The 21,192-nt window shown below is 56.6% G+C and overlaps 1 protein-coding gene across 1 annotated transcript in view; it reads left to right on the top strand.

Annotated features, from left to right (window-relative positions):
- DNAH1 (dynein axonemal heavy chain 1) overlaps window positions 1-21,192 on the top strand; it is a 77,153-nt gene that overhangs the window by 22,246 nt on the left and 33,715 nt on the right. The window contains exons 8-29 of the mRNA XM_018038291.1: window positions 2,387-2,544; window positions 3,066-3,277; window positions 3,969-4,267; window positions 5,950-6,100; window positions 6,675-6,868; window positions 6,964-7,189; window positions 7,624-7,743; window positions 8,117-8,199; window positions 9,278-9,419; window positions 9,885-10,040; window positions 10,419-10,617; window positions 10,704-10,957; window positions 11,522-11,734; window positions 13,268-13,432; window positions 14,343-14,464; window positions 14,618-14,723; window positions 15,307-15,486; window positions 18,128-18,268; window positions 18,887-19,050; window positions 19,287-19,400; window positions 20,160-20,348; window positions 20,640-20,745. Coding sequence (XP_017893780.1) covers window positions 2,387-2,544; window positions 3,066-3,277; window positions 3,969-4,267; window positions 5,950-6,100; window positions 6,675-6,868; window positions 6,964-7,189; window positions 7,624-7,743; window positions 8,117-8,199; window positions 9,278-9,419; window positions 9,885-10,040; window positions 10,419-10,617; window positions 10,704-10,957; window positions 11,522-11,734; window positions 13,268-13,432; window positions 14,343-14,464; window positions 14,618-14,723; window positions 15,307-15,486; window positions 18,128-18,268; window positions 18,887-19,050; window positions 19,287-19,400; window positions 20,160-20,348; window positions 20,640-20,745 — 3,694 coding nt within the window. The remainder of the gene's footprint in view (window positions 1-2,386; window positions 2,545-3,065; window positions 3,278-3,968; window positions 4,268-5,949; window positions 6,101-6,674; window positions 6,869-6,963; window positions 7,190-7,623; window positions 7,744-8,116; window positions 8,200-9,277; window positions 9,420-9,884; window positions 10,041-10,418; window positions 10,618-10,703; window positions 10,958-11,521; window positions 11,735-13,267; window positions 13,433-14,342; window positions 14,465-14,617; window positions 14,724-15,306; window positions 15,487-18,127; window positions 18,269-18,886; window positions 19,051-19,286; window positions 19,401-20,159; window positions 20,349-20,639; window positions 20,746-21,192) is intronic.

Raw genomic sequence — 21,192 nt, 5'->3', positions numbered from 1 at the left:
GGAGCCTGGTGGGCTGCAGTCCATGGGGTCGCTACAAGTCGGACACAACTGAGCGTCTTCACTTTCACTTCACTTTCATGCACTGGAGAAGGAAATGGCAACCCACTCCAGTATTCTTGCCTGGAGAATCCCAGGGACAGGGGAGCCTGGTGGGCTGCTGTCTATGGGGTCGCACAGAGTCGGACATGACTGAAGCGACTTAGCAGCAGCAGCAGCGTTGTGTTTGAGATCTCTTATTCCCAGGCTTCAAGGTTGAATTCTTTCTTCGTTTTGGTTTTTTCTCTCCTAAGTTTGGTCCCGTGATTTGTGTAAGCTTCATATAGGGTGAGATTTGTGCTGAGTTTTTGTCTGTTTGTTCTTCTCTGATGGTAATCCTGTCTGCTGATGACCGGGTTTGTGTTTTTGTTTTGTTTGTTGTTTAGATGAGGTGTCCTGCGCAGAGTGCCACTGGTGGTTGGGTGATGCCGGGTCTTGTGTTCAAGTGGTTTCCTTTGTGTGAGTTCTCACTGTTTGATACTCCCTGGGGTTAGTTCTCTGGTAGTCTAGGGTCTTGGAGTCAGTGCTCCCACTCCAAAGGTTCGAGGCTTGATCTCTTAATCCCCAGGGTCCAGAGTTTTTATCAGGGTCTTATTGACAGAGAATTGAATATGCCCACATATGTAACACTGTGGTTTCCAGGTGTGATGACAGTGTAAAGGCTGGGGCCACCCCTTATTGGTTCCATGGGTGCAGGCAGATTGCTCCACTTCTCTGACCTTCAGTTTCCTCATCGGCTCCAGCCTTCTTTCATCTCCGTTACTTTCTCCGTAGTCCAGACTTAACTATCATCCTCTCTTGGACTGTGATAGACACCTCCTAAATGCCACCTTTGTCTGTCCTGCCAGGCTTCACCTGATTTTGGTAATAAGAATTAGAGTGTGCTGTGAGTCTCCAGGAGTCTCCAGCGGAGACATGGGTCGGCAATGGCCTGCTGCAGGGTCAGGGGCACTCTGCCTGTTTTTAATTCAACAACTTTCTGATCCTTTTCTGTTCTTTCTTCTTCTCATTTTTATTCTCTTGGTTATATTTCTAATTTTCACAAATGTATTTTATTACCTTTTAAATTTGACTGTATTCTTCCTTGGACATCTTATAATAATTTAGCTTTCCTTCATTAGATAATTTAGTTCTGTTTTTCACTGAGTCCAATTAAATATCATTTCTTCCTGTTATTTGCCTATACCCATGTTTTATTTTTTCATGTGTCCAAATGCGTGTTTGAAAAGATACACTCTAGTTTGCAGTGTTGTATTTGTTTTCCTCTGCTTTATCTTTGTTGAAAGGTATGTGAGAATTTTCATCAAGTAAGGTGTTTTCTTTTTCTTATAGTAGCTTTATATGCATAGAGTCTTTCACCTACTCATTTCATGGATTTGGAAAGATGCACAAGATTTTTAGTTCCAGTGCGCCCTCTTGTGTTAGATTAGCAAACTGGCTTATTAATTTCTCTTAAATGCATGGCCATGGTGTGTGTGTGTGTCTATGCTGCGGGTAGGGAGGCGGGGAGAGTTGTGTGTCCTCCAGGATTTTGTTCTCTCTTGCAGGATTCCTAATTTTCACTTGTTTTTCTAGCTGCCTCACACTCCCAGTCTCCAAAAGACCCCTTTCCTGTTACCTTCCCCCTTTATAAGTCAGGCCTTTCAGAGACTCCTACCTTGAACAAGCGCTGCTAAGTCCCTTTTAGTAAGCGCCCTGATGTACCTTGTTTGGTTTTTTTGCAGTTAGGAAACATTTTCTCTTTCTGGAGGAATTTTAGATCCATCTTGGGGCTACCGCACTTCCCTCCCTGCAGTTTTTTTTCAGACTTCCCTTCTTCTCCATGAAGGCTTGCAGCTGAAGTGTGAGTGAGAGTGCACTGAGAGTTGATGTTTTTCTGCTTGAAGATAATATGAGTTTGGATGTTCTCTTTATTCTAGTTATGCTAAAGGTGTAGGTTTCAGTAAATATTATTTGTTCTTCTTGCTTTGGTTTTCCTTTTCTTTTTTAAAAAAAAAATGTATCTGGGGAGAGTTGAACTGATGTCACCATCGTTACCTTCAGTTCAGTTCAGTCAGTTCAGTCGTTCAGTCGTGTCCGACTCTTTGCGACCCCATGAATCGCAGCACACCAGGCCTCCCTGTCCATCGTTACCTTGGTTGTCCATAATTCCATTTCTTAAGTTTTGTATCATTTAGAATATCTTTGGCTATACATCACAAAGGTGAACCCAAGAATGCAGAGGGGACACCCTAAACCCATATCCCCAGGTCCGTGGCAGGGCAGAGCCATGAGCCCAGCCGGCCTGCTGTATGCAGGTGGCAGGGTGTGTGGAGCTCGCTGACTCTGCCCTCTCCACTCCTGTGGGCAGGGTTCTGGAGCACCTCAGCAACCTCTCCAGGGAAGTAAGCCTGGACTACGAGCGCAGCATGAACAAGATCAACTTTGACAAAATCGTCTCCTCCAAGCCGGAGACGTTCTCCTACGTGACTCTGCCTACGAAGGAGGAGGAGAAGGTGCCCAAGCAAGGTGAGGGTGGTTGGGCAAAGGTGGTCCCCTGGCCACCCCTGGCCAGAGCCCTCCAGCCCCTTCCTCTGGGACCTCCCTGTCCCCAGAACTCATCCCCTTCTTTTCCCACCTGCTTGGAGAGCTGGGGTGTAGGGTCAGGGAGCGGGTGGTGGTGGAAAAAAGTGCTTCTGAAAAGTCTGGTGCAGAAGTGACTGGGTAAATGGTTGGGCCCAGGGGTTGTGTGCAGGGTAAGTGAGAGGGGGTGGGGAGGGAGCCCACGGTTCTTGCCCACCTTGAAGGGGCCTGTGACCCAGAGTCACCTGGAGGGAACTGGTTTAGCCATCCCAGAATGGGCACTTCACTGCGGGGCCTTGGGGTCACCTAGGTAGATGATGGGGAAGAAGAGTTTCCAGGGACCTGGGTGTCTCTTCCAGGGAGGAGGCAGGAATTTTCTCCCCATCATTACCTGGGAGATTGTCCCTGATCCCTGGTCCATCCAAGGCTGGTCTGACACTGGGCCTTGTCCCCACCTACCCCGGCAGGACTGGTGAGTGTACCCAAGTACCCTTTCCTGGAACAGAAGGCAGACTTCACCTTCGTGTCCCTGCTCACACGGCCGGAGGTCATCACGGCCCTCAGCAAGGTGCGGGCCGAGTGCAACAAGGTGACCACCATGTCCCTCTTCCACTCGAGCCTCTCCAAGTACAGCCGCCTGGAGGAGTTCGAGCAGATCCAGTCGCAGACCTTCTCCCAGGTGCGTGGGCATCCGGGGGATGGAAGGCGGCAGCGGGCCAGGGCCTCGGAGCCACTGGACACAGACAGGGGCCCTGGGAAGCCTGGGATCCCATCAGCTGAGAGCTCCTGCTTTCCTTGAAACCAGGCCTTGCCTCTTCCCAGACCTTGCAGGAGACTGGGGAGGCTACCAAGGGCGTGGTTCATCTCAGAAAAGGATAAGCAGGCTGGGCACCTTTTCTAGTCGTGCTCTGTCCAACACTGGAGGCGTCTGAAGCAGACTCCTGGCCTTGTAAAGGGGAGCAGGAACCCCATACACCCGTCTCTACCTGAGCAAGAGAGTATGAGGGGCGAGGGGTGTACAGTGTCAAGGGAGACAGGCACGAGCAGGACTAGGAGGAAAGCGTCTTCTTCTCTTTGCTCCACTGTGTGCCTCACTCTCTCTGTCTGCCTCATTCTCCGTGTCTCTCCATCTCTCCCTTGACTGGTGGGAAAACTGGCTTCTGCTGCCCCTCCCTCCTTCCCCTCTCCCCTCCCCCACAAGCCCTGGTCCCCAGTGGGGAGGTGGGCAAGGGGTGTTGGTTGGCAGGGCTTGGCAGTAAGCTGGGGTGGGGGGATGGTCATCTGAGCCCAAAGGGCCCCCCGATCGTGGCGGCTGCAGGAAGCGGGCCCGTCCGTCAGGCGGCCCTGTGATGCCAGCCGTGGCCCCGCAGGTGCAGATGTTCCTGAAGGACAGCTGGATCAGCACGCTTAAGGTGGCCATGCGCAGCAGCCTCCGCGACATGAGCAAAGGCTGGTACAACCTCTACGAGACCAACTGGGAGGTGTACCTCATGTCGAAGCTGCGCAAGCTGATGGAGCTGCTCAAGTACATGCTGCAGGACACGCTGCGCTTCCTGGTGCAGGACTCACTCGCCAGCTTTGCGCAGTTCATCAACGACGCCTGCTGCAGCGTGCTTGACTGCGCCGACGACATGGTCTGGGGCGAAGACTTAATAAACAGCCCCTACAGGTAGGGCTCGGCTGGGCGGAGCCACCTGTCGACACCAGAACTGTTCTTTCTCAGGCGCCGGTGGCTAGGGCAGTGAAGAACTGGGGGGACTGGGGCCACCAGGGGCAGGGTGCCCAGCTCTGCCAGGTCCTGGATGCCAGGGGTAGGGGCTGCTCCCCTGGTTGCTGGGGGATGTCCCAGCACCTCCAGCTGGTGTGTCTTCTGGTGACCTCCATCTCAGTCAGGCACTGAGTTCCCCAGGTGAGAAATGTTTCCTAACCTACATCTTTGGCTCTGCTGCCTTCACTGCTGCACGCAGGCGTCCTCTAGTTGAGGTGAGCAGGGTCTGCTCTCTAGTTGCGGTGCTTGGGCTTCTCGCTGCAGTGGTTTCTCTTGTGGAGCACGGGCTCTAGAGCACAGGGGCCTCAGTAGTGGTGGTGCATGGGTTGAATTGCCCCACTTCATGTGGGATCTTCCTGGACCCACGATCAAAGTGGTGTCCCCTGCTTTGGCAGGCGGATTCTTAACCACTGGACCACCAAGAAAGCCTGAGAAATGTTTTCTGAGCACTTGCCATGAATTAGGCAAGGTTCTAGGGGAACAAGAAGGGCACGGCCCCAGCTCTCACCTGGGCACAGACAGCAAGCAAAGAAGTAAACAGATACAGTTCTTGCTGATCTTGGCGGAAGCTGTGACAGACCTGGGAGAGGGGCCACTGGCAGGAGGTCAGGGAGGATGTGACATCTGAGCCAAGAACTGAGGATGAGAGGAAACCCGGTCAGGGGATGCTGGAGAAGGGGCACCAGTCACGGAAGGGAGAGAGAGAACTTGGAGCCGTCACGGAAGGAAAGGCCAGCAGCTGCGGCTAGAGTAGGGAAGGCAGGGAGAGCTGGTCAGAACAACACAAGAGAGGTTGCAGGGACCAGGCCAGAAGATGCAGAGCCTCCTGGGGTCATGGTCGGGGGCTGGGTTTATTCTAAATGTGGTCAGCAGCCATCAGAGGCGAGTAACAATCTGAACTACATCCCCAAACCATGCTTTGGTTTTGTCAGGAAGAGCGAGGCAGAAGAGAAGTTGGACCATAGCCCTGGTCCTTGTCTAGACACAGGGCGATGGGCTGGTAGGGCAGATTGGGGCAGTGCGTGGGCTGCAGTGCTGGGGGAGGGCAGACGTGTGTGAGGAGGAGGCAAGGCTGACTCCTAGGGTTCACTGAGCCCTTGTGGGGACTGGTGGGAGGCAGGGAACACAGAATGTCTGAGATGCTCATTCAAGGTCAGGGTGGTAGCAATCCAGAGCGTGGAGAGGCTCAGTGGGGATCCAGGCTTGAGGGTCGTTGCCTGTGATGGGGCATCTGGAGCTAAGGCTGGTGGGCTCCCAGGGAAGGTGTGGGTGCCACAAGCGCCCAGGGTCTGGCTGACCTGCCCTGATGACCTCGGGATCGTGTGGAGGTCCTCCCTCTCCCTCGTGCCCTTGGGCCTCTGGGCAAGTGGCCGGAACAGAGGAGCCTGTCTGGCTGGTCTGGGTCTTTCTCGCTGGTAACTTGGCAGTTTCTGGGAAGAGGGCAGAGGCAAGTCTCGCTCATGGAGAAGCTCCGGAGCCATCAGACCGGCAGCACAGGCAGGGGCTGCGCCTCCTGTGTGCGTGCCTCTTCAGGCCCCTGCCCACAGTCCCCACCCCGCTCCCCCTGGCCACTGTCCCTACAGGCCCCGCAAGAACCCCCTGTTCATCGTGGACCTGATGCTGGACACCTCGGGGGTGCACTACAGCACGCCGCTGGAGCAGTTTGAGACTTCTCTGCTCACCCTCTTTGACAAAGGCATCCTGGCCACCCACACAGTGCCCCAGCTGGAGAAGGTACAGTGGGTACTCGTGCCTGGGTGCTGCCATTGACATTCCCATTCTGCAGAGGAGGCTTGGAGCAGCCCAAGCTCACCTAGCTGCAGAGGGTCAGGCCTGTGACTGGAGTGAGGCTCGCTCTCTCCTGCCACAGCCATGTCTGACCCAGCTCCCACCCAGCTCCTGACCTCTCTCTTCCCCTCAGGATATGGACACAAACCCACCTGCACTCTCAAGACCCCTTCTCAAAAGCCCTCATTCCTCGTCACAGCACAGCCCGCCATGCCAGAGCCTCTGTAACCCGGTCCCCTCTTCTTTCCCTTGCTGCTTAGAGCCACCAGCAACGTGGTTGTCTCATTGCCCCGGGGCTGAGCCAGGGAAGGGCAGAGGAAAATGCGGCCGCTCAGTGGGCATCACAGGGCTTCCCGCCTTGTGTTAGTCCATAGCCCTATCTAGGGGACCCAGCAGGAAACACTGTCCCCTCACCACCACCCCCAGACTCCTGCCCACTCAGTCTGAACCACACTCCCACCCCTCTGCCCACCTGCCCTGTGGCTCATGCAGCTCTGTGCCCCTTCCCCCTCACCCCCAGCTGGTGATGGAGGACATTTTCATCAGCGGCGACCCCCTGCTGGAGTCGGTGGGGCTTCACGAGCCACTGGTGGAAGAGCTGCGGGCCGTCATCGCCAATGCAGTGCGCAAGGCCATGATCCCCCTGCAGGCCTACGCCAGGGAGTTCAAAAAGTACCTGGAGCTGAACAACAACGATGTCAACACCTTCCTCAAGTGCGTGCATGCGTTGGAGTGTGTCTGCCTGTCTGGGTGACCCCCGCCCGCCCTCTCACCACCCTCTGCCCCTCGTGGGTGCCTGCTGTCCCCAGGGCCTTCCAGACGCAGTGCCCATCAGCCGAGGAGGTGCGGGAGGTGGTGCTCACCCACCTGCATGAGAAAGAGGTCCTGGACGGCTCGCTGCCCAGCAGCATCATCATCGGGCCCTTCTACATCAACGTGGACAATGTCAAGCAGAGCCTGTCCAAGAAGCGCAAGGCCCTGGCCACTGCCATGCTGGATATCCTGGCCAAGAACCTGCACAGGGAGGTGGACAACGTAAGTGCCCGCCTGTCCGGCCCCAGCGGCTGCAGCAGCACATGCACCGTGCATGCAGAGTGAGGCTCAGGGGTGTTAATGGAAGGGTCTGGAAGTCTCCTTGCCTCGACCCTGCCAGGGGTCCCCATGAGAGGTCCCAGGAGGTGGGGGCTGCTCTCTATTTCCCTGGACTTGTACAGACCGGGGGACCCCTCACAAGGAACCCCCTGAAATGGATCAGTTCACAGAGCTGAGGGTGTGGTCCTGGTGCAGGAGGCTGGGGAGGAGGGAACGTGCCAGGTGACCCTCAGCTCCCCAGTGAGCTGGCAGGGAGCACCCCGCCTCAGATTGCACTGAAGGATGTGATGGGGTGGGGGGCCGAGGAGGAGGAGCAGGGCCCTGGGAAGGCAAGAGAGGGGCCCACGGCCTCCCCAGAGCCCTCCCCCTCCTGCCAGATCTGCGAAGAATTCCGCAGCATCAGCCGCAAGATCTACGAGAAGCCCAACAGCATCGAGGAGCTGGCTGAGCTTCGCGAGTGGATGAAGGGTGTCCCCGAGAAGCTGGTGGGGCTGGAGGTGAGGTGGGCCCACTGGGAGCTGGAGGAGCAGGAGCCGGGAAGCTGGGAGTGAGGTAGATACACAGAGGACAATGGGCTCCAAGGATAGGGAGGCTGGGTGCACAGTGGAGATTCGGAGCTCTGCTGTCTGGGAGGTCAGCAGGGCAGAGGGCATGGGTCGGGGGCTGGAGGTTGGAGGTGTGGTGGCCACGGCCCCAGGACCCCCAAGCTCAAAGCTAGCCTTGCAGCTGGCCTCTCCTCCACCGTCCCAGGCCTCGCCTCTCCGAAAGAGGGCAACCTCTCCATAGCACCCAACCACTCTGGGGAGCCTGGTCCGGTTATCCTCCCACCTCCCAGGCACACGTGGTTCTCATGGCTGCCTGTACACGCAGGAGCGGATTGTGAAGATCATGGGCGACTACCAGGTCATGGATGAATTCCTTTACAACCTCAGCGCCGAAGACTTCAATGACAAGTGAGTGGGAGGTTGGTCCCCACACCAGGTGGGTAGTGGATAGCAGGAGGTAGGGGAAAGAGGTACTGAACCACAGTGGCTGCAGGCTGTGCGGTCACACCAGAGATGCCCTACTGAGATGCTAGAGGCCGTGGCTCTACATGGGCCCAGGGCCATCTGGCCAGTGGGGCAGAAGGAAGTCCGGCCCCCTTGGTCTAGGGACCCTGCTGCCCCCAGCCTATCTCCATCCTCTATCCCGTCATTGCTGATATACATGTGATCTCTGGGCTTATGATCCCCTTGTTTGTGGTTGAAGCCCTTGAGGGTCCCTGGGAACACAGAGAAAAGGCAAAGCCCAGCCTGCTGTGTGGCACCTGGGGAGGAGTACTGGCCCCCTGCCTCAGCTCAAGAGCGTCATGGGAAATGGCCTCAGGTTGGGACAGCCTGACTCAGGCCCTGAGACCCCTTGCCCAGCCTGTCGTACAGACTGGGGGTGCCTCCAGGTTTCTGGGGCCTGGGAGCGACTGGCACTGTTTCCTGGGAACCCTGCCTGGGGGCCCTAAGTCACCTCCTCTGTGGGGCATGCCCAGGGTGGCCTCCCACAGGACCTGCAGCCTGAGGCCACCTGCATGCAGAATCCCTGAAGCCCACAGGACCCCCAGGTCAGCCTGGCAGAGGGCATTGATGTGAAGGAAGCAGGCCTGGTATCCCTGGCTGATCACCAAGGAAATAAAGGCTAGAGACTGGCACTTTGCCTCATCTGAGCTGAGGCCCCTGCAGGCCTGGGGTTGAAGAGGGAAACTCAGGATGGCTTCTCTCACGTCAGCCACCCTCCGTGGCCTGTCACTGCACTGGGCACACTGGGTGTGCGTCTCCCTGCACGTTGCCCGCGACCCCAGGGCAGGGACCACTTCTCCTGCCAGGCAGCCCCACTCCGCAGGGTGGCAGCGGCTGCCTCCAGGCTTTCTTCTGCTTCCCTGTTGCCCAGCCCTGGATGCTCCAGCTGCTGCCCGGATCCCCCGTTTCCCCTTCAATCTGGCCTGCCGCCCCATGATTTCAGTGTGACATCCCCACCGTTCCCCACCCCCGCTCCATCCAGATGGGCTGCCAGCAACTGGCCTACTAAGATCCTTGGGCAGATAGAGCTGGTGCGGCAGCAACACTTGGAAGATGAGGAGAAGTTCCGCAAAATCCAGCTTATGGATCAGAACAACTTCCAGGAGAAGCTGGAAGGGCTGCAGGTGAGGCTGGGCTGAGGATACAGACACACACCCCCGGCACACCCTCCACCCCACCCCCCACCCCTCCAGGGCTGCGCCTTGACCCTCGCAGTCAGGAGGTGCTGTGTCAGTGGTTGCTGGACAAATGAACAAGTGGCTAAAAGAGTGATCTGAAGGCCAGAGAGCTGCCTAGGCAGCAAGTTCCCAGGAAATTCAGGGTCTCAGAGAGCCCCAGCTCTTCAGTTGTATCCTGGTGCCCCAGTGGGCATGGCATTCAGGGCACCAGGTCTCATCTGACCTTGTCATGTTACCAGGGGCAGTCAGCTGCCTGTGAGGGACCAGGAACCAACCCCTCCAGGAGAAAATCCTCTCAGAACTGGGAGATGTTGATGCTCTGGGGACTTCGGGTTCCCTGGATGTGTGCAGGGCTGCATGGGCATAGGTGGGGCTGCAGAAGCCCCTGACGCCTCGCTCTTCGGCCCGCAGCTGGTGGTGGCTGGCTTCTCCACCCACGTGGAGATTGTGCGCGCGCATGAGATCGCCAACGAGGTGCGGCGGGTCAAGAAGCAGCTGAAGGACTGCCAGCAGTTGGCGCTGCTCTACAACAACCGCGAGCGCATCTTTGGCTTGCCCATCACCAACGTAGGCCTGCCCCCGGGCACGCTGTCCCCCAGCCCTGAGAAGGGCTCAAGGAGGAGCCCGCAGCCTTTGCGGTCACCTCTGGAACCAGCCACCAGCTGGCAGGGCCCTGGCATGTGTGGGGGCAGGACTGAACAGGCTGCAGAGATGAGCTTACCCACCCCGTGGTCCCCAGGGCGAGGAGGCTGGCTGGACCCCCAGCAGAAGGCGGGAGGCTCAGCACAGACCTGGCTCAGCCACTCAGAGCCCAGATGTGGGGGAAGGAAGAAGAGAGGCCTGGCCTGAGTCCTTGGGGACTGAATCAGGGGCGGCAGCCAGGAGCAAGGGCGGGGGGCCCAGGAGGAGCGGCCTAGCCCAGCCCCAGCTCTTCTGCCTCTGCAGTACGACAAGCTCTCCAGGATGGTGAAGGAGTTCCAGCCCTACTTGGACCTCTGGACCACAGCCTCCGACTGGCTGCGCTGGTCCGAGAGCTGGATGAATGACCCCCTGTCAGCCATTGACGCAGAGCAGCTGGAGAAGAACGTCATCGAGTCCTTCAAGACCATGCACAAGTGCGTGAAGCAGTTCAAAGACATTCCAGGTAGGCAGCCCAGCCAGCCCGCCGCTCCCCTCGCCCCCACCCTGCCGCAGCCTGTTGCCTCTCACCCCTGCCGCCCTGCCCTGCAGCCTGCCAGGACGTGGCCTTAGACATCCGGGCCCGCATCGAGGAGTTCAAGCCGTACATCCCACTGATCCAGGGGCTGCGCAACCCTGGCATGAGGAACCGCCACTGGGACGTGCTGTCCAGCGAGATCAACATTAATGTCAGGCCCAAGGCCAACCTGACCTTTGCTCGCTGCCTCGAGATGAACCTGCAGGACCACATCGAGAGCATCAGCAAGGTGGCCGAGGTGGCCGGCAAGGAGTACGCCATCGAGCAGGTGGGCCGCCCCCAGCAGGCCCTCCCTGCCCCACCCACATGCTGCCCGATGGCGTGGGAAGGTGACAGTCCTGGGCCCCATCCCTGGGGTCCCTCACCTCAGGCATGAGCTGCATCTTATTAAGTGTGTGAGTAGTGTGTGTGAAGTGCTTGGCACAGTGTCCACCAGCCCCGTTATTACTCAGTTATTCCTTTCGAGCTATTCCCCCCTCAGGAGCGTGCTGAGAGCATTGCCTCACTTAGCAGATGGGCAAATTAAGGCTCAGAGAGGTTCAGCAATTGGCCAAGGCAGCCTAGCCAGTAAGGGCTGGAACTGGGACCAGAGCTCCTAACCAGTGGCTTAGCTGCCCCACAACATACCAGTACACGCATGAGAGCGTGTGAGAGCGCGTCAGCCCTGGGTTCCGACGAGGGCCCATGGGGGACTTGCTGACGAGACAAGATGAGAGTCTACAGAGGGGGCTTGACTGAAGGTCCGGGTTGAGCAAAACCTGCCTTTCCCCGCCCAGTGCTGCTCAGTGTGGGGACCCAACCCTGTCTTGTACCACCCGCCCCCCACCCCCAGGCTCTGGACAAGATGGAGAAGGAGTGGTCCACCATCCTGTTCAACGTGATGCCCTACAAGGAGACGGACACCTACATCCTCAAGAGCCCAGACGAGGCCTCGCAGCTGCTCGATGACCACATCGTCATGACCCAGAGCATGTCCTTCTCACCCTACAAGAAGCCCTTTGAGCAGCGCATCAACTCCTGGGAGACCAAGCTGAAGCTGACGCAGGTGGGCCTTCCTGCCCTCTCCTCCCCCACCCTGCCAGCGCCCTGTCCCGAGGTGGCTCCTGATGATGTTCGGGTGGGGCTGGATGCGGTGAGGTGCCTTGCCCAGGTTTGCCCGGCTCCTGGCTCTCTGACAGGCCCCTCAGTCAGAGGAGGCGGACTAGAATGGGGCTGTCCATCTCAGGTTGGGCTGCTGGAGTTGGCAGTTCAGGGCATGGAGGGGGGCCAGAGTCTGGTCCAAAGCTGCCTTTAAAGAGGAGCTCGAGAGCTGCCCCAGACCCCTGAGAGCTGCCTGCGCTTGGGGCAGCTGGGACCTCCAGGCTTGGGGCTTTTCAGGCTGGACACCGCGGGGCCTGAGGCTCCTCAGTGTCCCTTCCCACTCCTCCCTGAGCCTCCCGCTCCCACTCCTGTCTCATTTGGAGCCGCCTTGGTGTGAGGGCGCCAGGGCACTGGGGATCACTGTTCTTTAGGGCTCTCGACGCCAGTGGCTGGGGCTGTCTGCAGAGCCCTGAGGTCAGTGCAGGGCCAGGCCTACTAGTGTGATCCCAGCAACTCCTTCCAGGGGCCTTCCTGGTAGCTATTTGAAGACCTCCAGTGAAGGGCAGAAGCTGAAAGAGGAAGACCTGCCTCTCTGTTCCTTGGGTCACCCAGAGAGGCCTGAGGTCATCAGCATTGTCCCCGGGTCTCCATCCTTTGCTTTCGTCTCTCCCTGGAGTCCCATCTCCTCCCGGGATCAGCATCAAGCAGCCCTCATGGACTCCCCCACCACCCCCCGCCTGCGGGGTGTTCACACTGAGGCTTCTGGTCAGTGCCCCTTACAGAGCCCATCACACGTGCTGGCCCCTCAGTGATTCAGAGGCATAACTGGCTGTTCAGAGGGTGGTGGGCTCCTCGAAGGCAAGCGACCACCCTCTCCTCTGTTTCCTCTGGAGCCCACATGGGCCTGACCTGAGCCTGACACAGCACACAGCTCGTGAGGAAGAGAATGAACTCATGACTAAATGAATGTGTTTGCACTGATAGGGAAAGGCAAGAGACAGATTTGGAAAGAGGATTGTGGAGGCGAGAGGGGAAGGTGACTTGAAGAGGGCTCACCTGTGGACTGATGTTTTAGAGAGTATTTTGGGGGATCTCAAGCTCAAATCCCAGTACACCACAAAGAATCCTGGGGCCATAGACCCAGAGTCCTCCCAGGAGAGAAGACTAGTTTGGGCTTCCATGCGCTGGGCTCTTTATTGCTTCCTCGTGGTGTGCTGCTTGAGGTGTGACTCTCTTGAAGGAAGAGCAGCTCCCCTGGCTCTGTTGGAGGCCTGGACATCCTATGGGGGACTTGGGGTTTCCCTGGAAGGCAGGCATCCATGCAGCCTCTTTGTTCCCTGGAGTACTGTGACCGACAGCGCCACCTAGAAATTTCCCCATGGGCGCAGGCTCTGGTCTCCAGTGCTCTGCCCAGAACTCTAGTGGGATAAAATGCCTGGGTCATGGGGGACAGGACCCAACTTGGACCACAGGCCCTGACAGTCCACACCCTGTCCAGGAGGTACTGGAGGAGTGGCTGAACTGTCAGCGGGCTTGGCTCTACCTGGAGCCCATCTTCAGCTCCGAGGACATCAACCGGCAGCTGCCGGTGGAGAGCAAGCGCTACCAGACAATGGAGCGGATCTGGAGGAAGATCATGAAGAATGCCTACGAGAACCGGGAGGCGAGCTCACACGGGGATGGAGGGAGGGCGGCTGGGGCACTGAAGAGGTTCCTGGGCTCAACTCTCCCCGAGCAAGAAAGACTGGAGGACAAGTCCAAGGCTTTGGTCTTGGCCGTTGTCCCCCTGAGGGGGCTCCCCAGTCTTGAGACATGCCTCAGAAACACAGCAGTTGATGGTTTTTCCTCTTGGAGATTTGCAGTCCCCATTAGTATTTTTAAAGGACCCGACAAGTCCTGCAGCAAATCAAATTCCTTGGCTTTGGTTAATTGTAGTTTGTTTGTTTTTAATATTCATTTACTTATTTGGTTGCACTGGATCTTAGTTGCCCCTCAGCATGTGGGGTCTTAGTTCCCTGACCAGGGATCAAACCTGTGTCCCCTGCATTTCAAGGCAGATTGTTAACCACTGGACCAGTAGAGAATTCCTAGTTTTTAATCATAGGCTTTTTTCCTGTGGGGCTTACAAGTGATGGAGACAGCCCCCGTGCCAAGTTGCTTCAGCCGCGTCTGACTCTTCGTGACCCCATGGACTGTGGTCCACCAGGGTTCTTTGTCCATGGGATACTCCAGGCAGTAATACTGGAGTGGGTTGCCATCCTCTCCTCCAGAACATCTTCCCAACCCAGGGATCGAATTCACGTCTCTAATGTCTCCTGCATTGGCAGGCGGGTTCTTTACCACTGGCTCCACCTAGGCTGTTGTAAATAGTGCTACAGTGAACACTGAGGTACATGTGTCTTTTTGAATTACAGAGGCAGCCCCTGGCTTAGGGCAATTTTCCTGCCCTTCTCTCTTCCCAGGCTCACTGAGAGTCTCTAGGAAGCACGTATGGGTCCTTCTCTGAGCCCACCTTGCTGCCTCCCAGCCGGACCCACTCACTTTCATTTTGTCTTTGACCTGGGCCATTGCAGGTGATCAATGTGTGCTCTGACCAGAGGCTGCTGGACAGCCTGCGGGACTGCAACAAGCTGCTGGACATGGTGCAGAAAGGCCTCAGCGAGTACTTGGAAACCAAGCGGAGCGCCTTCCCCAGGTGGGGGATGCCTGGCCCACGCCTGCTCTGCTCCCGCCTGCCATCGAGGCTGGGGCCCAGTACCCTGTCAGGGTGGGCTGCAGGGATGTCGGTAGTACTGGGACAACTGGGACCTAGGGCTGCCTGACGGCCCTCACCCCGTCTCCCTGGCAGATTCTACTTCCTATCTGATGACGAGCTGCTCGAGATCTTGTCCCAGACAAAGGACCCTACCGCCGTGCAGCCCCACCTGCGCAAGTGCTTCGAGAACATCGCCCAGGTGAGTAGCTGGGCCAAGGGCTCAGGTGCCCTGAGGCCATCATCCCAGGGAGGATACCTCTTCTTTCACCCCAAGTCTTTTTAGGAGGGAATGAGATCCAAGGGCCTCAGAGACATCCCTGGGTCCTGTGGGAGGAGGGTCAGCTCCCTTGGCTCAGGGTTGGGGAGCTCTTGCTCCCAGCTTATCCAGGGGTGCCCTGGCCCCCCTGCAATCCACTGAGGTGCTGGCTAGGCTGAGACACCCAAGAGGTCAGAGGCTTCTGAATCCCCTCGTCCTCATCTTCATCTACAAGGGAGGCCTCACAGGCCTGTGGGGGGGGGGGGGTTAATGGGGGAGCACTCGCAGGGCAGACTTAGCCTCCTTCCCCAAGTGGGCGGGGCCGCAGCTGGAGCAGGCAGATCTGTCCTGCCCGCGAAGAATCAGGGGAGGTCCAGCCAAGGGGAGCTCTCTCCCAAAGGCGAGAGCCACCTTCTGAAGGTGGAGGACACAGGCGGGGTCCACGCTGGGGCTCTGGTGGGCAGGGCCTCTGGACACACAGAGGTTCACCCCACTCTCACTGCTCCCCCCGTGCCCCCGCCCGCAGCTGCTGTTTCAGGAGGACCTGGAGATCACACATATGTACTCGGCAGAGGGTGAGGAGGTGCAGCTGTCCTTCTCCATCTACCCATCCAGCAACGTGGAGGACTGGCTGCGGGAGGTGGAAAACAGCATGAAGGCCAGCGTACGGGACATCATCGAGAGGGCCGTCAAGGCCTACCCCACGGTGAGCCATGCCACCCCTCCCAGCGCAGCCTCCCAGCCTGCTCGTCCTTCCAGTGGCTCCGTTCTCAGCGCCTTTCTGCTCCATCATGAGGGCTGGGTTACCTGCCTGTGTTGACTAAAAATGGTGCACAACTTGAGAGTTGTGAGTTAAGTTTTATTTGGGGCAAAATGAGGACTGCAGCCCGGGAGGCAGCACCTCAGATAGCCCTGAGAGACTGCTCCAAAGTGGCACTGGGGGATGGTCAGTATATACGATTTTGGTGAAGTGGGAGCTTAATGCAATCAAGCACTTACTTTTTTTTTTTTTTTTTCACATGTTTGACTGGTACTTTACTTTTTTTAATTAATTAATTTATTTATTTTGCTTTACAGTATTATATTTGTTTTGCCATACATTGACTGTGTTCCCCATCCTGAACCCCCTCCCACCTCCCTCCTCCCTCTGGGTCATCCCAGTGCACCAGCCCCGAGCACCCTGTATCATGCATCAAACCTGGATTGGCGATTTGTTTCACATACGATATTTTACATGTTTCAGTGCCATTCTCCCATATCATCCCACCCTCGCCCTCTCCCACAGAGTCCAGAAGACTGTTCAATACATCTGTGTCTCTTTTGCTGTCTCGCATACAGGGCTATCATTACCTTCTTTCTAAACTCCATGTATATGCGTTAGTATACTGTATTGGTGTTTTTCTTTCTGGTTTACTTCACTCTGTATAATAGGCTCCAGTTTCATCCACCTCATTAGAACTGATTCAAATGTATTCTTTTTAATGGCTGAGTAAATACTCCATTTTGTATATGTGCCACAGCTTTCTTATCCATTCGTCTGGTGATGGACATCTAGGTTCCTTCCATGTCCTGGCTATTGTTAACAGTGCTGTGATGAACATTGGGGTACATGTGTCTCTTTCAATTCTGGTTTCCTCGGTGTGTATGCCCAGCAGTGGGGTTGCTGGGTCATATGGGAGTTCTATTTCCAGCTTTTTAAGGAATCTCCACACTGTTCTCCATAGTGGCTGTACTAGTTTGCATTCCCACCAACAGTGTAAGAGGGTTCCCTTTTCTCCACACCCTCTCCAGCATTTATTGCTTATAGACTTTTGGATCGCAGCCATTCTGACTGGCATGAAATGGTATCTCATTGTGGTTTTGATTAGCCATCTGTATGTCTTCTTTGGAGAAATGTCTGTTTAGTTCTTTGGCTCACTTTTTGACTGGGTCTTTTATTTTTCTGGAATTGAGCTGCAGGAGTTGCTTGTATATTTTTGAGATTAATTCTTTGTCCGTTGCTTCATTTGCTATTATTTTCTCCCATTCTGAAGGCTGTCTTTTCACCTTGCTTATAGTTTCCTTTGTTGTGCAGAAGCTTTTAATTTTAATTAGGTCCCATTTGTTTATTTTTGCTTTTATTTCCAATATTCTGGGAGGTTGGTCATAGAGGATCCTGCTGTGATTTATGTCAAAGAGTGTTTTGCCTATGTTCTCCTCTAGGAGTTTTATAGTTTCTGGTCTTATGTTTAGATCTTTAACCAATTTTGAGTTTATTTTTGTGTATGGTGTTAGAAAGTGTTCTAGTTTCATTCTTTTACAAGTGGTTGACCAGTTTTCCCAGCACCACTTGTTAAAGAGATTGTCTTTTCTCCATTGTATATTCTTGCCTCCTTTGTCAAAGATAAGGTGTCCATAGGTGCATGGATGTATCTCTGGGCTTTCTATCTTGTTCCATTGATCTATCTTTCTGTCTTTGTGCCAATACTGTACTGTCTTGATGACTGTGGTCAAGCGGTTACTTTGCAAGAGGTTTTCTCCTGATCACGAGGATCTGTCGTCATCATGAAGGGATTTAGTGCTTTTCTAGATAATGAGGAGATGCAATGATTGGGATCATAAAATCTGTTCCTGAAAATGTCCTCCTGTCTAAATACTTGTCCCACCAGGTTCCCTGGAGCCCAGAGTGCCTCACTCCACCCTGAACCCCCTCATGGGGTTGAAGGTCAGCAGCTGCAGCAGCGCAGGGTTCAGCTGGCAAACGCCTTTGTTGTTCAGTCGTTGGCGATGCTCTTGGCAAGTGCCAATTTGTAGTTGGCACCTGCCTCATCCTTAGACTCCAGCCTTGACTGCTGTTGCTCTCAGTCAGCCAGAGTGTGTCTGGGAGCAGAGGGAGGAATCTGAAAACACCCCCCAAAAAGTGATACCGGTTCCTAGTAAAAGTGAGACTGGTTCCTAGTCATAATCAGTTGCTGTCGTGATGTTTCGAGCACTCACTGTCTGCCAGGCCCCCATGACCGCAGATGGTGGAGCTGAACCCCTTAACCTCAGGGTTAAGCCTTATCCTACAAAGTAGCTGAGAGATGTTTCCTGCCCAAAGGACCTGTGATTCACAGGTGGCAGTCAGGATGTGAACCCGGGATGCATACATTTCCCAATCCTGGGCTTCCACCCCTCCACTTCCAGATCTCTACAGCAGAGGAAGTGATGACTCTGCCCAACCTGAGAGGCCCAAAGTTTTAAAGTCTTCTCTGCTCTTGAGGTTGAATTTTGAGCTCAGAAGCACAGATGACCTCTAAGGGAAAAACAGTCTGCAGGGTCGGCACTGGCAGCTGCCTGGGTCAGCCTTACCTGTGTTATCTTCCCAGATGCTCAGGACTCAGTGGGTTCTGAACTGGCCTGGCCAGGTGACCATTGCCGGGTGTCAGACCTATTGGACCTTAGAAGTGGAAGAGGCCCTGGAGGCTGGCAACCTCAGCAGCCAGCTGTTCCCCCAGCTCGCCCGGCAGGTGAGACTCAAGGTGGGATGGTCACCATCTACTCCCCACCAACACCCCACACCCTGAGGCAGCTCAGTCCCTCCAGGAGCTTTGTCATCTCTTGATCCTAGAAGAGGGCCTGGGGTTGGAGCCAAAGAGTAGAGGGTCAGACACCCCTGAAACGAGTGTCTCATGACCAGCCACCAGTGGGAGGGATGGGGGTCTCTAACGGGAGTGCTGAGCTCAGGCAGGTGCCCCTCTCCCCAAGGTCAGGGTGGGAGCCTCCTACCTGGAGCTCTCCTGGGCTGACCCACGGCCCACCCCCACCCTGTGCACTGGCTGCTCACCGCACTCCTTCCTCAAGCTCCTCGCCAGGCCCCTTGCTGACCCTGGACACCATACACGGTGGGGACATGGATGCCTGTGTGTCCCTCCATTTTGATTGACATCCCTGCCCGACTTCCCATGTGACCAATGCCCTGCCTACCCTCCCCTGCCTGATCCCCGCACCCTGCCCATCCCAGACCATCAGAAGCCCCCAGAAGAGAGGGGTTGTTGCTGGCAGAAGCCCATCCCTGAGCAAGGCAGGGAAAGCCTGCCTGCAGCACAGGCCCACCCACCGCTGACGATGTGCCCTGGCTCCTGCAGCTCAGTGACCTGGTGGCGCTGGTGCGGGGAAGTCTGTCCCGCATGCAGCGCGCTGTGCTGTCGGCACTCATCGTCATTGAGGTCCATGCCAAGGATGTGGTGCACAAGCTGGTCCAGGAGAACGTGGTCAGCGTGCATGACTTCGAGTGGATCTCGCAGCTGAGGTGAGGGGGCAGGCAGTGCGGCCGCATCCATCCCCAGGCCAGAGCAGCAGCAGGAGGGGGCAGGGCAGGGTGGAGAGTCAGCTGCAAGAGGCTGGAGCTGACCTCGATGCCCGGGGGAAGCCGGGTGTGCCTCGATGCCCTCATTTACCCCAAAGAACCACCTCTCCTCAACCACATACCCTGCCCAGTGGCCCATGGTCCATATGCCCTGGGGACCCATCTCCCTGCAATGCCAGGTACTACTGGATGAATAACAACCTGTACATCCGGGCTGTGAATGCCGAGTTCATCTATGGCTACGAGTACCTGGGCAACAGCGGTAGGCTGGTGATCACACCCCTCACGGACAGGTGAGCACCCCCCTGCCCATACCCCCTCTCACACTGGCTGGCCCTCCAGCTCTGGCTGGCCCAGGAGTCCAGGACCCAGACAGTGCAATTCATCTATGATGAACCAGACAATCAAACGTTAGGAGCTTGGCTTTGGGGTTTTTCTAACTGCCTCTTGCTCATCATGGGCTTCATGATCTTGGGCAGGTGGCTCAAGCCCCTGGTTCTCAGTTTCCTCTGCAGCCTCCTCTGGGCAGCCAGGAGAGTTTCTTGAGCTGCCGTGTAAAGCTCTTAGCACCTGTGTGATGCTCAGTAAGCATCAAGTGGGTGCGGGCTATACAGGTTTTATCAGTCAGATCTTCCTTTCACCACGACAGAGCAGCTGATGTTGAGAGAAACGGGGGGCAAGTCCCTTGACAGAGTGAATACTTCTCTCCTAAAGCCCTCAGTTGCTTCCTCTGGCTACCTGTATTCAGTAGCAACTCAATTCTCAAGCTGGGTTTTGAGGAGTGAAAGGAATAGTGACCACAGGCCAGCCATCCTGGCAGGTCCCTGAGCCAAGCACCGCAGGGCCATGGGGTGGGGAACACTGGCCAGGTGGCTGAGGGGTCCAGTCCTGTTCCCTGCAGCCAGGGCTGGGTGTGCGTGGCGCCCTCAGCATGCGGAGGGGCAGGAGTCACCCCTCCACGGGGCCCGAGACGGCAGACAGTGGGGCTCTCTCGAGTCTGTGGGACTCCTGAGGAGGTACAGGGCTGTGCCCATCACCTCTCGCCCCCTCAGGTGCTACCTGACCCTGACCGGAGCCCTGCACCTCAAGTTTGGGGGCGCCCCAGCTGGCCCAGCCGGTACAGGGAAAACTGAGACCACAAAAGACCTGGGCAAGGCCTTGGCCATCCAAACCGTTGTGTTCAACTGCTCCGACCAGCTCGACTTCATGGCCATGGGCAAGTTCTTCAAGGGCCTGGCCAGGTGAGGCTGGGTGCGCAGGTGGCACAGGGTGGGGAGCCGCGCTCTTGCGGGGATCCTGCCCCAGGAGGAGCCCGGCGGGGTGCTGAGGGGGTGGGGCGGAACGACAGGAGTCGAGGCCCAGCCCCTGGGAGCACTGGGAAGGGGCATGGCTGCTGGGGCTGTGGCTGAGCTGACCGAGATGGCCACAGAGGCAGCAGTGGTCACCTCCCAGCAGCCAGCAGGGGCCCTTGGAGGTGCTGGGGGCGGCGGGGAGCTCTGAACTCATGTGCCCCCGCGATGTTTTCCCCTCAGTGCTGGCGCCTGGGCCTGCTTCGATGAGTTCAATCGCATTGATATCGAGGTGCTGTCTGTGGTGGCCCAGCAGATCACCACCATCCAGAAGGCGCAGCAACAGCGGGTGAGCTCTGGGGGAGCCTTCCCTCCATGTCTCCTGTAACCGACCACCTTTTCACTTCAACTGTACCCACCCCGCCCATGCTGCCCTGCAACCACCCTACACTGGCGGGATGGGAAACCAGGAGTTGGGGCCTCTGCCCTGAGCCCAGCCTCTCTCATCTCACAGGGAACTGGGCACTCCCCCAACCACCTAGGAGAGCTGTCTGTGAGGGGACCTTTGTAGCCAGCCAGGGAGCCCCATATCCTTACCCCACCCTGGGTACAGCTCCCAGGACAAGCTGCAATGGACAAAGCGGTCCCTCCCCACACCTGATGCCCATGGAAAGCCCTAGCCGTTTGTCCTTCTTCTAGTTTTGTTCAGGCTGGCCAGAGGTCTTCTCCTGGGTACAAGAACTGGGAGACTGGCAGGTGCCCCAACCCCAGTAGGGCCCTGGGTTTTAGTCAGGGC

This window comes from Capra hircus, chromosome 22 (assembly GCF_001704415.2).
Source record: "Capra hircus breed San Clemente chromosome 22, ASM170441v1, whole genome shotgun sequence".
NCBI lineage: Eukaryota > Metazoa > Chordata > Mammalia > Artiodactyla > Bovidae > Capra > Capra hircus.
This window is presented reverse-complemented; position numbering and strand designations above follow the sequence as displayed.